This window comes from Boleophthalmus pectinirostris, unplaced genomic scaffold, assembly GCF_026225935.1.
Source record: "Boleophthalmus pectinirostris isolate CB_2022bp ecotype Guang Dong unplaced genomic scaffold, ASM2622593v1 HiC_scaffold_7, whole genome shotgun sequence".
Lineage (NCBI taxonomy): Eukaryota > Metazoa > Chordata > Actinopteri > Gobiiformes > Gobiidae > Boleophthalmus > Boleophthalmus pectinirostris.
In genome coordinates this window covers 40,328,640-40,344,646 of record NW_026571473.1, presented here as the reverse complement: position 1 = coordinate 40,344,646, position 16,007 = coordinate 40,328,640, and the positions used below count along the sequence as shown (strand labels likewise).

The following is a 16,007-nucleotide window of genomic DNA, read 5'->3' as shown; positions in this document are numbered from 1 at the left end:
CGTCTCTCTCTCTACCCCTCTCCACCTACACACACTTCCTCCTCCCTCTCTCTCTCTCTTTCCTTTTCTCCTCTGCTTTTCTTTCTCTTCTCTTCCCTCTTTTCTCCCACTACCTCTTCTCTCTCTCCTTTTTTCCCCTCTCCCCTCCTCTTCTCTTCGTCTCTTCTCTTACCTCTCTCCCTTTCTTCCTCTTCTCTTACCTCTTCTCTCCTCTCTTCTCTTCCCTCGCTCTCTGTACTCCTATTTCCTCCTCCTCCTCCTCTCTCTTCCCCTCTTTCTCCTCTTTCCTACTTCCTCTCTCCTTCTCCCCCTCTTCTCTTCTCCTTCCTCTCTTCTCTTCCCTCTCTTTCTCTCTCCTCCTTCTCCTCCCTCTCTCTTCCCTTCTTTCTCTCTCTCTGTTGGATTGTGGACTTTCCAGTTTCAGGAGTCGCTCCACAGTTTCTCAGTCACAGAAAAAACACAACAACACGACACGTGTACTGACCTGTGTACTGTCTGAAGTACTGTGTGTACTGCTGACTGTGTACTCCTGTGTGTGACTGTACTGTCTGAAGTACTGTGTGTACTGACCCTGTCTGAAGTACTGTGTGTACTACTGTGTACTGACCTGTGTACTGTCTGAAGTACTGTGTGTACTGACCTGTGTACTGTCTGAAGTACTGTGTGTACTGTGACCTGCTGTGTACTGTCTGAAGTACTGTGTGTACTGTACTGACCTGTGTACTGTCTGAAGTACTGTGTGTACTGACCTGTGTACTGTCTGAAGTACTGTGTGTACTGACCTGTGTACTGTCTGAAGTACTGTGTGTACTGACCTGTGTACTGTCTGAAGTACTGTGTGTACTGACCTGTGTACTGTCTGAAGTACTGTGTGTACTGACCTGTGTACTGTCTGAAGTACTGTGTGTACTGACCTGTGTACTGTCTGAAGTGTACTGTACTGTGTACTGACCTGTGTACTGTCTGAAGTACTGTGTGTACTGACCTGTACTGTGTAAGTACTGTACTGTGTGTACTGTGTACTGTGTGTACTGACCCGTGTACTGTCGGAAGTACTGTGTGTACTGACGTACTGTGTGACTGTGTACTGTCTGAAGTACTGTGTGTACTGACCTGTGTACTGTCTGAACCTGAAGTACTGTGTGTACTGACCTGTGTACTGTCTGTCTGAAGTACTGTGTGTTACTGACCTGTGTACTGTGTACTGAACTGTACTGTGTGTACTGACCTGTGTACTGTCTGAATGTACTGTGTGTGTACTGACCTGTGTACTGTCTGAAGTACTGTGTACTGTGCCTGTACTGTCTGAAGTACTGTGTGTGTACTGTACTGTGTACTGTCTGAAGTACTGTGTGTACTGTGTGTCTGTGTTGAACTGTGTACTGTGTTGTGTACTGACCTGTACTGTCTGAAGTACTGTGTGTACTACTGTGTGTACTGACCTGTGTACTGTCTGAAGTACTGTGTGTACTGACTGACTGTGTACTGTCTGAAGTACTGTGTGTACTGACTGTGTGTACTGTCTGTGTACTGAAGTACTGTGTGTGTACTGACCTGTGTACTGTGTGTACTGTGTGTACTGCGCAGTACTTCAGACAGTACTTCAGACAGTACTTCAGACAGTACTTCAGACTGTGGTGATAGTTTAGAGCTGAGGTCATGGACATTACTTGGGCGTGATGCTAATTTGAGGCACTTGTCTGTCTGAAGCTCTGTCTCACTTTAATCTGACCTTTAATTTAATTTAATTTAATTCAGTCTGACCAGAAAGAGCTGACTCATCAAATTCCTCAACAACACAAACATGAAATAAAAAAACAAACACACACATCACACGATATCACACGAAACCTCAAACGTGCTCTTCACTTTAGTATTTTTTTGTAAAACCTTTCTGACTTCACCATCGTCTGCACTGTGTCACCATGGAAACAGCTGAACATTCCACCACAGAGGCACACGTAGAGCTCCCCCGGCTGAGTAAGGGTGAGACGTACCTTGAGCTTCTTGTTGAGTTTGCAGCAGTATCTGTAGAGCATGGCCAGGTTCAGGGGCCCGAAGTCGGCGTAGAAACTGAAACAGGACCAAACAAAACCGAGTCAACACCACAACAACAACAAATATCAAGAGAAATCATGGTTAAGATATTTAAGAATCTATAATCCAGAAATATAAAGTTAAAACCACACTTTGAAACATAGAGATAGACACGTTTAAACCCACTGTGGAAGATTAAAGTCAGACAAAGAAGAGTTTGTGGAGATGCGAGCGCGTTCAGAGTGAGGACGCATGATTTCCAGTGCAACCAAAAAAATAAAGAATAGGCTACAGTCAGACTTTTGTGAAATCCGATGTTTTTTTGAGGTCGTTCACATTTCCAGTTAAATGTGACTTGTATGTGACTCCAGTGTGAACATTAAACGGTCCAAAAGTGTCCCACATGTGACACTGGAGACACGACGACGTCAACCGCAGCGAGCGTCTCTGTGTTTACACAAGTTGTCCAAACATGGACGCAGCATCGAGCACCTGGAGATTTTAAAGTTCCTCTCGTACCGGAGCCACAACATGAACAACTGACTTGTTTTAAGGAGGAGATTGAGAAGGAGAAGGACGAGGTTTTTGGTCGTGGTGTTTTGTGATGAGTGGAGATGTGCTTCACTTCAGTCACATGGAGTTCATTAACAATTTTCGTCTGACGAGAAGAACGTTTGTGGACATTTGTGAGCGTCGACTTGTGTCACTCTCGCAGGAGGAAACATGTCTTTGGCGGCTTATTTCGGCGTTGGGCTGTATTGGCTTTCAACAGGTGCTTGTTACCGCACAACAGCCGACCTCTTTGGCACAGTCAAGTCCACCGTGTGATGACGTGTAGGTGGATGAATGCACCTTGACCTTTCACACTGAAGTCACATGTCCAAAGATCAGATATGTATCGGTTTCAGGAGCACAGGTCCAAGTGTCCTGGGTCACATTTGATAAAATCAGATCTGTGTCGTTCAGACTGTCATTAAAAGATCAGATACTGGTAGAGGTGTGCAAAAATATCGGAATATCGATATATCGTATAGTTTAATGTGATGATACAGTATCGATATCGTGGGCTGCTGTATCGAAATATCACCACGAGTATTTTTAGGTGTGTTTTACTAAATTATTTTGTTCCAGCTACAGTTTTGTTGCTTGTGGAGTGAAAGGAAACTCATTTATGCGACACATTTGACATTTTCACTGTTTTGATGATTAAAATGTTTGTGTTTCATATGAACTTTGCACAGGACGTGATTTAACGAAGACTTTTAGTATCACAGCCACGATTTAGCCTTTTTTTTATTGAACTGTATCAAATTGATTTGAAATATATCATATCGAATCGAAAGTGCACTGTATCGAGACATGTATCATATCGTGGCCTGTGTATCGAGGTTTAAATCGTATCAGCAACTCCTTAATGATACCAGCCCTAGATACAGGTCACATAGGGGCCAAAAAAATCAGATTTGGGTCAGTTCGGGCTGCAGTCTGAACGTCGCCCAAGTTGCTTTAAAACCATGAGTTCAACTGTATAATCTACCAATGACTGCACAGAGAAAATACTAAACAATCTGTCCCATTCTCAGTGAGACTAGAGAAGAACTCAGCATCAACTGTGTGCTCCAGTCTGTGTGAGCGACACAAACTCTCACAGTGCACAGTGCACACACTCCACTTCATCCATGTCGGGGGGAGGACTGTTTCTGTTTTACACAGAGAGAAACTCTTTACATTTTCATTCATCATAAACTGTCTTTAAAACCGTTTGAGTCGATATAATCACATTTAAACTGTTCAGTTTAAGATTATTTTGACAGGGTAATTGCCTCATGATCCTGCTCAAAGGTAAAACTGTTTCATAATTATCTTTGAATTCACGATTTTGCAATTTTAATAAATCTCAGTCATTAGAAAGACAAAGTGAAACACCCAGTCTTAATCACAATAAAGTCAACAGAACAGGTCGTGTTCTCGACTCTCAGGTGTGTCCAGGTGAGGCCTCACCTCTGCTGCAAACTCGGGGAAAGTTTAAGGAACAACAAACTTTTTATTTTAGAAGAAGCTGCTGCTCTAAACGGCCCGTTACTATGGTTACCTAAATCCAGTCCAATCCACTTTATTTCTATCGCACATTTCACAAACAGTTTCCAAAGTGCTGCACAAATACATAATAAAAACAACAATAAAATGATCAAATAAACTACTAAAATATTCATACTCGTCTTAAAATAATAAAAACAGTAAAATAAAATAAGAGCAAAATCACAGAATAGCAATAAATAAATAAAACCAATAAAATACATAAAAAAATTAAAAAACAAAAAGACTTTTATGAGACTTTTTGTTTATTAAAGGAGTCAGAGCAGATTTATAGTTCAGTCAAAACACAAAACAATCTGAATTCACATTAAATCACCATTAACAATCAAACTATTTCTTATAATAATAAAATGTGCAGTGAGTCAAGTAAAAACATCAAAATATCGTATCGTTTAATGTGATGATACAGTATCGATATTGTGGGCTGCTGTATCAATATATTGAGTATTTTTTTGGTTTATTTTACTAAATTATTTAGTTACAGCTACAGTTTTTTTGCTTTAATGTCAATTTCTTCACATGTTCTAAACACACAACAGAAGTGAAATTAGTTTTGGAGTTTTGTTGTTTGTTTAGGTCAGGTTAGGTTGTTTAGGTTTTCTCTTTTTTCGAAATATGTCACGTTAAATCTTTTCTTATTCAAATAAATGTTTAATAATATTTTTGCTTAAACACTGAATCCAGAACAAACAGAATATAAAATAATAACAGTTTAAATAAATCGTGTCTCTGTAGTCGATGTGTATCCGGTGTGCAGCTCTGTTACAGATTTGAGTTGATCTCGTGGGTCAAATTTGACCCCTGGGCCTGAGACGTGTCTGACTCAGAGGAAGGAAACTCGTTTATGCAACACATTTGACATTTTCACTGTTTTGAGGATTAAAAAGTTTGTGTTTCCTGTAAACTCTGCACAAGACGTAGTTTAACAAAGACTTTTACTATCACACACATGATTTACACTTGATTTTTATTGAACTGTAGTGAATCAATTTGAAATAAATTGAATCAAAAGTTCACTGTATCGAGGTTTGAATCGTATCGACACATTTTTAATGATACCAGCTCTGCACATGTCCATATAAACCCCATATGACAGTATTTGTAATAGCAGTAGTATTTGTACTAGTAGTAGTTGTAGTAGTAGTAGTAGTAGAAGTAGCAGTAGTAAAAGTAGCAGTATTTGTAGTAGTAGTAGTAGTAGTAGTAGTAATTGTAGTAGTAGTAGTAGTAGTAGTAGTAGTAGTAGTAGTAGTAGTAGTAGTAGCAGTAGTAGTAGTAGTAGTAGTAGTAGTAGTAGTAGTAGTAGTACTAGTAGTATTTGTAGTAGTTGTAGTATTTGTAGTAGTATTTGTAGTACTATTAGTAGCAGTATTTGCAGTAGTAGTAGTATTTGTAGTAGTAGTAGTATTTGTAGTAGTAGTTGTAGTATTTTGTAGTAGTAGTTTTGTAGTATTGTAGTAGTAGTAGTAGTTGTAGTATTTGTAGTAGTAGTTGTAGTATTTGTAGTAGTATTGTAGTATTTGTAGTAGTATTTTAGTAGTTTTAGTAGTAGTATTTGTAGTAGTATTTATGGTATAGTAGTATTTATAGTATTTATAGTAGTATTTGTAGTATTTGCAGTAGTATTTGTAGTAGTATTGTAGTAGTAGTATTTATAGTAGTATTATAGTAGTGTAGTATGTAGTATTTGTAGTAGTATTTAGTATAGTATAGTTGTATTAGTAGTATTTAGTTAGTATAGTAGTAGTATTTTAGTAGTATTTGTGTAGTAGTATAGTAGTTGAACTCACTTCTCGTAGACGAACTCGTCGTTGGTGCAGAAGTAGTGTGTGTAGTATTTGTAGTAGTATTTGTAGTAGTAGTATTGTAGTTGAACTCACTTCTCGTAGACGAACTCGTCGTCGGTGCAGAAGTAGTGTGTGTAGTATTTGTAGTAGTATTTGTAGTAGTAGTATTGTAGTTGAACTCACTTCTCGTAGACGAACTCGTCGTCGGTGCAGAAGTAGTGTGTGTAGTATTTGTAGTAGTATTTGTAGTAGTAGTATAGTAGTTGAACTCACTTCTCGTAGACGAACTCGTCGTCGGTGCAGAAGTAGTGTGTGTAGTATTTGTAGTAGTATTTGTAGTAGTAGTATAGTAGTTGAACTCACTTCTCGTAGACGAACTCGTCGTCGGTGCAGAAGTAGTGTGTGTTGGCTGTGCTTTTGGGTTTACTCCTCAACGTGGCGAAGTACAAACGCTCTGAAAAACGACAAAAACAAACACAACATCAACAACATCACACTCACACGTCTGAACGCCCAACAAATACACCCAGATGCCCTCCCATCCTCTTCCCATCCTCCCATCCTCCTCCCATCCTCCTCCTCCTCCCGTCCTCCTCCCCCGTCCTCCTCTCCTCCTCCCGTCCTCCTCTCCTCCTCGTCCTCCTCCTCCTCCTCCTCCCCGTCCTCCTCCTCCTCCTCTCCGTCCTCCTCCCGTCCTCCTCTCCTCCCGTCCTCCCCTCCTCCTCCCGTCCCTCCTCCTCCTCCTCCTCCTCCGTCCTCCTCCCGTCCTCCTCCTCCTCCCGTCCTCCTCCTCCTCCCATCCTCCGTCCTCCTCCGTCCTCCTCCTCCTCCCTCCTCCTCCCGTCTCCTCCTCCCGTCCTCCTCCTCCTCCCATCCTCCCGTCCTCCTCCCCGTCCTCCTCCTCCCTCCTCCTCTCTCCTCCCGTCCTCCTCCTCCTCCCCCTCCTCCTCCTCCTCCTCCCTCCCGTCCTCCTCCTCCTCCTCCCCGTCCTCCTCCTCCTCCCGTCCTCCTCCTCCCTCCTCCTCCCGTCCTCCTCTCCCCGTCCTCCTCCTCTCCTCCTCCCGTCTCTCCTCCCCCTCCCTCCTCCCGTCCTCCTCTCCTCCCGTCCTCCTCTCCTCCTCTCCTCCTCCCGTCCTCCTCCTCCCGTCCTCCTCTCCTCCCGTCCTCCGTGTAAATTTCTGTTTCATGTTTTTTCATCACACCGTAGTTTGTGATTCATTTGCTTTTGTTTGTGAACATCATGTGCTGTTACTGTGAGCCGGGTCGCCTCTCCGCAGATCTGACCCGCCTGTTTTCATGGAGATTGACAAATAGGAGACACGACCTTCACACAGTTCTGCTTTAAAGGCCCTTTTTAGGCGATTTTCTGCTCTGTTCTAATGTTGTTCCTTGTCACAAACAGACCTGGAGTTGTGTTTTCTTTGCGTTTCCGACACTTTGTGATGTCATGCGGTGAAACGCCAAGTACTCCACTGTGTTTTAAACTCCATTCTCTAGATTTCCTCAGGTGGTTTCATTCCAGGAACTGCCGATCTCCAGCAAACTAAAGGTAAAAGGAGCTGTTCACTTGAAAACTACCACTTCATGACATCACACAGCTCCAGGTCTGTTTTTAGAAACGACTTGAAGCTCACGAGAGTCAGTTTTGTGTAATAAAAGATCTTTAAACACAAATCCCCCAGTCTGTTCAGTACTCGGGCTGTGCAAAAATATTGAAATATCGATATATTGTATCATTTAATATGATGATACAGTATCGATATCGTGGGCTGATGTATCAATATTCAGGAGTCCCACTTTTTTTCAAAATGTAAAAACATTTCCATGACTGTGTGGATTAGTTTAGTTTAGTTTATTAAGATTCCATCAGCTACTGAAACATCAGTCACTCCTCAAATTCATTACATAGAAATTGTTATATAACACATAAACTTCACACACAGACATCACACACACACACACACACACACACACACACACACACACACACACAGCACACACACACACACACACACACAGACACACACACACACACACACACACACACAGACACACACACACACACACAAGACACACACAGACACACACACACAGACACACACACACACAGACACACACACACACACAGACACACACACAGACACACACACACACACACACACACACACACACACACACACAGACACACACACACACACACACACAGACACACACACACAGACACACACTCACACACACACAGACACACACACACACAGACACACACACACACAGACACACACACACACACACAGACACACACACACACACACACAGACACACACACACACACACAGACACACACACACACAGACACACACACAGACACACACACACACACAGACACACACACACAGACACACACACAGACACACACACACACACACAGACACACACACACACACACACACACATGGCACACACACACACAGACACACACAGACACACACACACAGACACACACACACACACACACACACACAGACACACACACACACACACACACACACACACACAGACACACACACACACACACACACAATAACAAGACATGAAAGCTCAATGTAAAGGAAAAGTAATAAATAAAATGTAAAATCATGGGTATTTGAGAAAAACACTAATTTATTATAAATTATTTCTGGGATTTTAGTTAAAATAAAAGGTGTTCCCAGGCCAGTCCAGAGACACAGTCCCTCCAGTGTGTCCTGGGTCTTCCCCGGGGCCTCCTCCCGGTGGGACATGAACACCTCCTGAGGGAGACGCCCAGGAGACATCCAGAACAGATGCCCGAGCCTGAACTTTTATTTCTAATAAAAGTTAATAAATGGTACTTGAGTCTGCATTTTACAGTCAACCAGGGAAACTCCTCGTGCATTATGATTCTATTATTTCTGTACGTGCAGCTCAAAACAAGCCAGGCTGCTTTATTCTGAGCGACTTGTAACCTGTACAAGTTATTTTCACATGTGTTTGACCAAATGACAGATGCATAATCCATCTGAGAAAGAACTAATGACTGTACTAGATTTTTGAGCGACCACTGTGGGAGACATTTTCTACAATGCATATGTACAACTACACTTTGAGTAAAACAAGAGAGAAGTATTTTTCGGACATTATTGGTAATTGCAGTAACAACTCTCGTGTCCTGTTTGCAACAGTGAACAGATTAACAAACCCTCCAGCTCCACTGCCACAAGAACTAATTTCCACATCTAAATGTAATGAGTTTGCAGTTTTCTTTAATGACAAAGTTCAGGGCATCAAAAATGCCATCAATTCCACAACACAAATAACAAGCTGCAGCCACAGAGACACTTAGAGCTGAATCACTTTGCACCTGTAACTGACAAAACTGTTTTAGAGATCGTTACCAGTCTGAGTTCATCTACTTGCTGCCTGGACATGTTACCCACTAGATTTCTAAAGTCTGTCCTCAACAGTTTACTTTCACCACTCACTCACATAGTGAACATGTCACTTCAATCTGGAACATTCCCAAATGCATTGAAAACTGCGGTCATTAAGCCTCTCCTAAAGAAGAGCAGTCTTGATGCCACAGTACTGAACAATTTCCGACCCATCTCAAATCTGCCGTTTTTTGGCAAAGTCCTTGAAAAAGCTGTTTACCAACAGCTTACGAACTTTCTCCAAATGAACAACTCCTTTGATGTTTTCCAGTCAGGTTTTAGAGCCTCCACAGCACTGAGACTGCTCTTATCAAGGTGACAAATGACATCCGCCTGAACACTGATGCAGGCAAAGTCTCAGTCTTGATCCTGTTAGATCTGAGTGCTGCTTTTGACACTGTCGATCATGGGATCCTCTTACAGAGACTAGAGGACTGGGTGGGCATCTCTGGTACTGTACTAAACTGGTTCAAGTCCTATCTAGAAGACAGGAAGTATTTTGTTGAAATTGTAAACTGTGTCTCAGATCACATGGCCCTGACCTGTGGGGTGCCTCAGGGGTCAATCCTGGGCCCCCTGTTGTTCAATCTCTACATGCTGCCATTAGGCCAGTTAATAAGCAGCAATAACGTGTCGTACCACAATTATGCAGACGACACTCAGATCTACGTCTCTCTGGCAGCAGGAGACTATGGACCAGTGGAGTCACTTGGTCACTGCATCCAACAGATCAGTGTGTGGATGCAAAACAACTTTCTCCAGCTAAACTCTGACAAGACTGAAGTCATAGTGTTTGGTCCACAGAAACAAAGGGACAGTGTCAGCATCACCTCCAGTCTCTCTCTCTAAAACCTTCAAATCAGGCAAGAAATCTCGGGGTAATAATGGACTCAGACTTGAACTTTAACAGCCACATCAAATCAATAACATCTGCAGCCTTTTACCATCTAAAAAACATAGCAAAAATCAAAGGTTTACTGTCTAAATCAGACTTGGAGAAACTTATCCATGCGTTTGTCTCCAGTAGGTTAGATACTGTAATGTTCTGCTCACTGGTCTCTCCAAACGAGCTGTGAGACGCTGCAGAACATCCAGAACATCCAGAACATCCAGAACATCCAGAACATCCAGAATGCTGCAGCTCGGGTCCTTACTTGGACTAGGAAGTACGAGCACATAAGTCCTGTGCTCAGGTCTCTGCTCTGGCTCCTGTGGCTCAGAGAATAGACTTTAAAGCAGCTCTGTTTGTACAAGTCTCTCCATGGCCGAGCACCAAAGTCCATCTGTGACATGTTAGTGTCATATGAACATCTCACACTCTGAGGAGCTCAGGGACCGACCTCCTGCTGGTGCCCAGAGTCACGACGACTAAACAAGGGGAGTCAGCGTTTCAGGTTCATGCAGCTAAAACCTGGAACAGTCTGAACATGTGAGACAGACTCTTCTGTGACGCTGTTTAAATCCAGACTCAAAACATTTCTGTTTAACTGTGCAAATAACTGAAAGGTTTTCATTCCGCACTCTTCTCTCCAATTTATGTCTCTCTTTTTTAATTTTAATCTTCATGATTATTTATGTTTTGATTTGTTTTTATTATGATTTTAATGTATTTCTTATTCTGTAAAGCACTTTGAATTACTTTGTGTACGAATTGTGCTATACAAATAAACTTGCCTTGCCTTGCCTTACAGTGTCTGATCATGCCCAGACTACGACCCATTTTCTTCAGTACGTGATCTATATGACTGCTCCTATGTTCATTTAGAGTCCACTATTACACCCAATAATTTTATTGAATAATTGATCAGACTTTTAGGGTTAAATCTGAAATGTTTAACTCTTTCCTCTCATTTTATGGTTTGGGATTATAGTTTTTGAACATTTTAAATCCTGTCAGTGAATTTATCGTCGTCTCTTTTAAACAAAAGACTCAGACGTTCACAAATAATCAGAACAGACTCATGAGAACTTAACAGAACACTGGAGCCCTATACTGTATATCGTATCGTTTAATGTGATGAGTATCGATATCATGAGCTGCTGTATCGATACATCACCAAGAGGATTTTTTGGTGTATTTTACAAAATTATTTTGTTACAGCTCCAGTTTTGTTGCTTGTTTAGTGGAATAAAACATTTTTATGCGACACAATCAACATTTTCACTGTTTCTGCGATTAAAATTGACATGTTTCATATGAAGTTTGAACAAGAAGTGATTTAACAAAGACTTTTAGTATCAGAGCCACAGTTTATCCTTTATTTATTACTGAACTGTATCGAACTGATTTGAAATATGTCGTATCGAATCGTACTGAATCGAATGCTCACAGTATCGAGATATGTATCGTATCACGGTCCAAGTATTGAGGTATGTAACATATCGGCAACTTTTTAATGTTATTTAGCCCTATATATCATATCATTTAATGCGATTATACAGTATCGATATCGTGGGCTGCTGAATCGATATATCGCCAAGGGTATTTTTTTACAGTTTTATTGCTTGTTTAGTGCAACAAAACTTTTTTTATGTGACACATTTGCCATTTTCACTGGTTTGATGATTAAAAAGTTTGTATTTCATAAGAACTTTGCACAAGAAGTGGTTTAACAAAGACGTTTATGTCGTAATGAATGAATCGTATCAGCAACTTCTGAATAATCCCCAGCTCTATTCACTACAGTTGTATACTTATGTCATAGTTTAATCAATTATCAATGGTGTGATTCGAGTTTGAGAAAAACCTCGTGAGAAAATTCCTCAACTTTTACACATTTTATAATTAGTTGCACTTTGTTGACGCGCAGCCACGCAACAGTGTTTACAGGAACGCCCATTTATATCCCTAAGAATCTGGCTTTTCCACTTAGACGAAGTTTGACCAATGTTGAAAATGATCAGTTTTGGAGTGAACAGAGCCAAAGTTCTGCCAGAATTTCTTTCACTTCCTAAAACGTGACTTTAGTTTTGGCACCGCGCTGCTCCTCCGCGCGTGTCCGGGCTGCAGCGCTCCCTCCCCGGCTTCACTCCCGTCTTTACCTCGGATAAACTCTGCTGCTCCCATCAGCTCCGAGTCCTCGCCGGTCTTGAAGAGCGCGGACAGGATCGGGGCGTGCCGTATGCCCTCCCCGCTCATGGTCCCGTCCTCTCCACCCGCTCTCCGCGCACTTTTTCCGGGCTTCTTCCTCCAGCGGCTCCGGAGCGGCTGCGGTTAGCCGTTAGCTCCAAGTTAGCACCGCGGCTAACTTAAACAGCCCGCAGACGCTGTTTAAAAGTTGTAAAAGTTCGTGTTTATCCGCCCATGGCTCGCTCCGGCGGTTCCTCGGGGGTCGGGCGTTACTTGTGGTACTTTCCTCCGGGTAGTTTTGGGGTTTTGGGGGCTCAGGTCGCTCGGGTTTAGCATGTTTCGGCTCGGCGCGGACTCGGGGCGCGGAGGTGAATCTGAGCGGACTGAAGCTCTGATTGAGCCGATCCCTCCTTAAGACACGTTACTATGGCAACGGCGGGGGGGCGGGACAGACGCGGCGGCGGCCAATCAGAAGGCGAGACCGAGGAGGAGCGGCCAATCAGAGGGGCGGGAGTGGAGGCTCCGGCTTCCACGGTCCGCTGTTCAGATCTGTGACGAATTTAGGATAAAAGTTGTGTTGTGTATTTTAGTGTTTCCCAACTATTTTCTGGGAACCATATTTTAAAAGTCACAAACCTTTGCGACCCAAGTCAACAGACATTATTTGTAAATCACAAAATAAACGTTATTGAACATTAATTAGGATATTTTATTGTTGACTGAATGATCGTTTACTCAAGTTTTAAACAATAAAGCCTGAAAGTGAGAAACACAATTTCATTTCTTTTTGTTTTTTGCAGGAAGAATTAACACTAAACGTTTTGGAACTTTGAACCTGAAATGACTAAACCCCGCTCCAAAATGTTTGTTATTATGGCAGAAAACTGGAAGATTTAAGTAGAAAACGCCAGAACAAGTGCAATAATTCCACCAAGTGGATTTCCTCAAGTGGAGTTCAAGTATCTCGGGGTCTTGTTCTCGAGTGAGGGGAGGAAGGAGCGTGAGATTGACAGGTGGACAGGTGGACAGGTGCAGCGTGGGCAGTGATGCGGTCGCTGTATCGAACCGTTGTGGTGAAGTAAGTAAGTAAGTCTTTATTTATATAATGTTTTCACAGACATTTTCTGTCCCCAAAGACGCTTTACAGAGCATTATTCAGTATTATTCATTCACTCTATTCCCTGATGATGGTAAGCAACTATTGTAGCCACAGCTGCCCTGGGGCACACTGACAGAAGCGCAGTGAAGAGGAGCTGAGTCGAAAGGTGAAGCTCTAGATTTACCGTCAGTCTTTGTTCCTACTTTCACCTCTGGTCATGAGCTCTGGGTTGTGACCGAAAGGACAAGATACAAGCGCTCGAAATGAGTTTCCTCCACAGGGTGTCTGGGCTCCCTTAGAGACAGGGTGAGGAGCTCAGTCACACGGGAGGAGCTCGGAAGTAGAGCCGCTGCTCCTCCACGTGGAGAGGAGCCAGTTGAGGCTCGGGCGTCTGTTCTGATGTCTCCTGGACGTCTCCCTCAGGAGGTGTTCATGTCCCACCGGGAGGAGGCCCCGGGGAAGACCCAGGACACACTGGACGGACTGTGTCTCTGGACTGGGAACACCTCGGGTTCCCCCGGAGGAGCTGGAGGAAGTGTCTGGGGTGAAGGAAGTCTGGGAGTCCCTGCTTAGACTGCTGCCCCCACAACCCGACCCCGGATAAGCGGAAGAAAATGGATGGATGGAAGTGCAATAATTGACCAGCAGGGGGCAAAATAAATGATTAAAGACTCATATGGAACAACAGCAGAAAGGAGGAGTTGTCATGTTTAATCCTAGTGCTTTTTTCCTGCAGAAATAGTATTTTTTACCTGAGCGCCCCCTGCAGGTGTGGTCCTGTCAGTGCAGTTTGGGTCAGATCACAGAGACGTGTTGTAGTTTTGAGAGTGTTTAGAGGATTCCATCGGTGTGGGGGAGTCCTGTGTCTGTGTCGCAGTTTAAATCCTGTGTCGCTCTAACGGCTCGTCTCTCAAACTCGACTGAATTATTCACGGCTCTGACCTCCAGTCTGTGTCTTTATTGTTTGAGTTTGGACACTGAGCTCTGAGAACATCACCAGACTCCTCCCCTCTGCGGCTCTCACACCTGGTTTGGTTAAAGCAGTATTGTGTAACTTTCTTGGAGGCACAACATTTTTCGCAGGTACAGATACTAAAAAAATCCCATTTTCAGAACAGAGCAGAATGTTTCCTGAATGTGTTTAGAACAATCTGGAACTGGATCAGAACAAGAATAAAACACAGAGACTAAAACACACACACGGACCTGGTTTAGTCCTGGTTTAGACCTGGTTTAGTCCTGGTTTAGTCCTGGTTTAGACCCGGTTTAGACCTGTTTTTGTCCTGGTTTAGTCCTGGTTTAGACCCGGTTTAGACCTGGTTTAGACCTGGTTTAGACCTGGTTTAGACCTGGTTTAGTCCTGGTTTAGACCCGGTTTAGACCTGTTTTTGTCCTGGTTTAGTCCTGGTTTAGACCTGGTTTAGTCCTGGTTTAGACCCGGTTTAGACCTGTTTTTGTCCTGGTTTAGTCCTGGTTTAGACCTGGTTTAGACCCGGTTTAGACCTGGTTTAGACCTGGACCACTGAGTGATCACGCAGTTATAAGGACACATGGGAATAGAAAAAAAAATTCGACCATTTAATGAGGAAAATCACTGCAGATTGCCTAAAGAAAGAGGATTTTTGTTTTCATCGTGGTATAAGAATCGGTATTTAGTACGGCAAACCGATATTCTCGGTCGATATGGGCACTTGGAGACATCAGCTATCAGCCTAAATCTTGCTGATCTGGGCCGATAGTCGACGTGGGCAGGTTATACCTCATTATGAAGCTTAAACTCTCTATATTATGTTTATTTAATCCAATTTACAAACACATAAATATCACAATATGTGACACCTCATCTATATTTATCACAGGAGTCATTTGTCTGTATGTGTGACGCTGTACTGTCCCTGAACAGAATCAGAATCAGAATTTATTTGTCATTTCAGTATAAAAAAAAACAACACAGAAATGAAATACTGCACTCAGGTCCAGGTCAAGAGCAGCATAGATATTACATGCACCACCAGAGTCATGTGTTCTTTTGGTTCTTTCTCGTTGTTTATCTGCTGCAGCTCCACATAAACACTCTGTTTTCGGACATAGTTCTCGTGTAAAGTGTTTATAGTGTCTGTACATGTGACTGGAGCTGCACTGATGTAAATGAGCTGTGAATAAAGGTGTGAATGATCGGCATTTACAAATATCATTAATTACCACGGTGCATTTACGATAACACGAAAGACTAATAGCAGCAGCTTTTACTTTGTTTACTTGCAAGAATGTACGGAAGCCGAGAGGGGTCACAACAAACGCAAACGCAACAACAAATACAAATGCGACAACACAACAAAAAGTCACAACAAACCAAAAAAAGCTGCAACGGAAATGACCGCGGGACTTTATTTTAATGCAAACGCCGCAACAAATACAAACGCCACAACACAAAAGCAAATGTTGCAACACATCAAAAAGCCACAACG

General features: G+C 42.7%; 1 protein-coding gene across 5 annotated transcripts in view; it reads right to left on the bottom strand.

The window, feature by feature from the left end:
- Positions 1-12,809, bottom strand: part of cdc14ab (cell division cycle 14Ab) — a 72,558-nt gene extending 59,749 nt beyond the window's left edge. For 3 of the 5 annotated variants that reach the window (XM_055164816.1, XM_055164819.1, XM_020932016.2), the window contains exons 1-3: positions 12,413-12,809; positions 6,285-6,375; positions 1,998-2,073 (exon numbers count right to left, since the gene is read on the bottom strand). In XM_055164816.1, the coding sequence (XP_055020791.1) occupies positions 1,998-2,073; positions 6,285-6,375; positions 12,413-12,509 (264 nt within the window). In that variant the 5' untranslated portion in view covers positions 12,510-12,809. Of the gene's footprint in view, positions 1-1,997; positions 2,074-5,924; positions 5,941-6,014; positions 6,141-6,284; positions 6,376-12,412 lie in introns of those variants that run through there. The other 2 variants (XM_055164817.1, XM_055164818.1) reach the window with 2 other exon arrangements.
- Between the last annotated feature and the right edge of the window lie 3,198 nt (positions 12,810-16,007).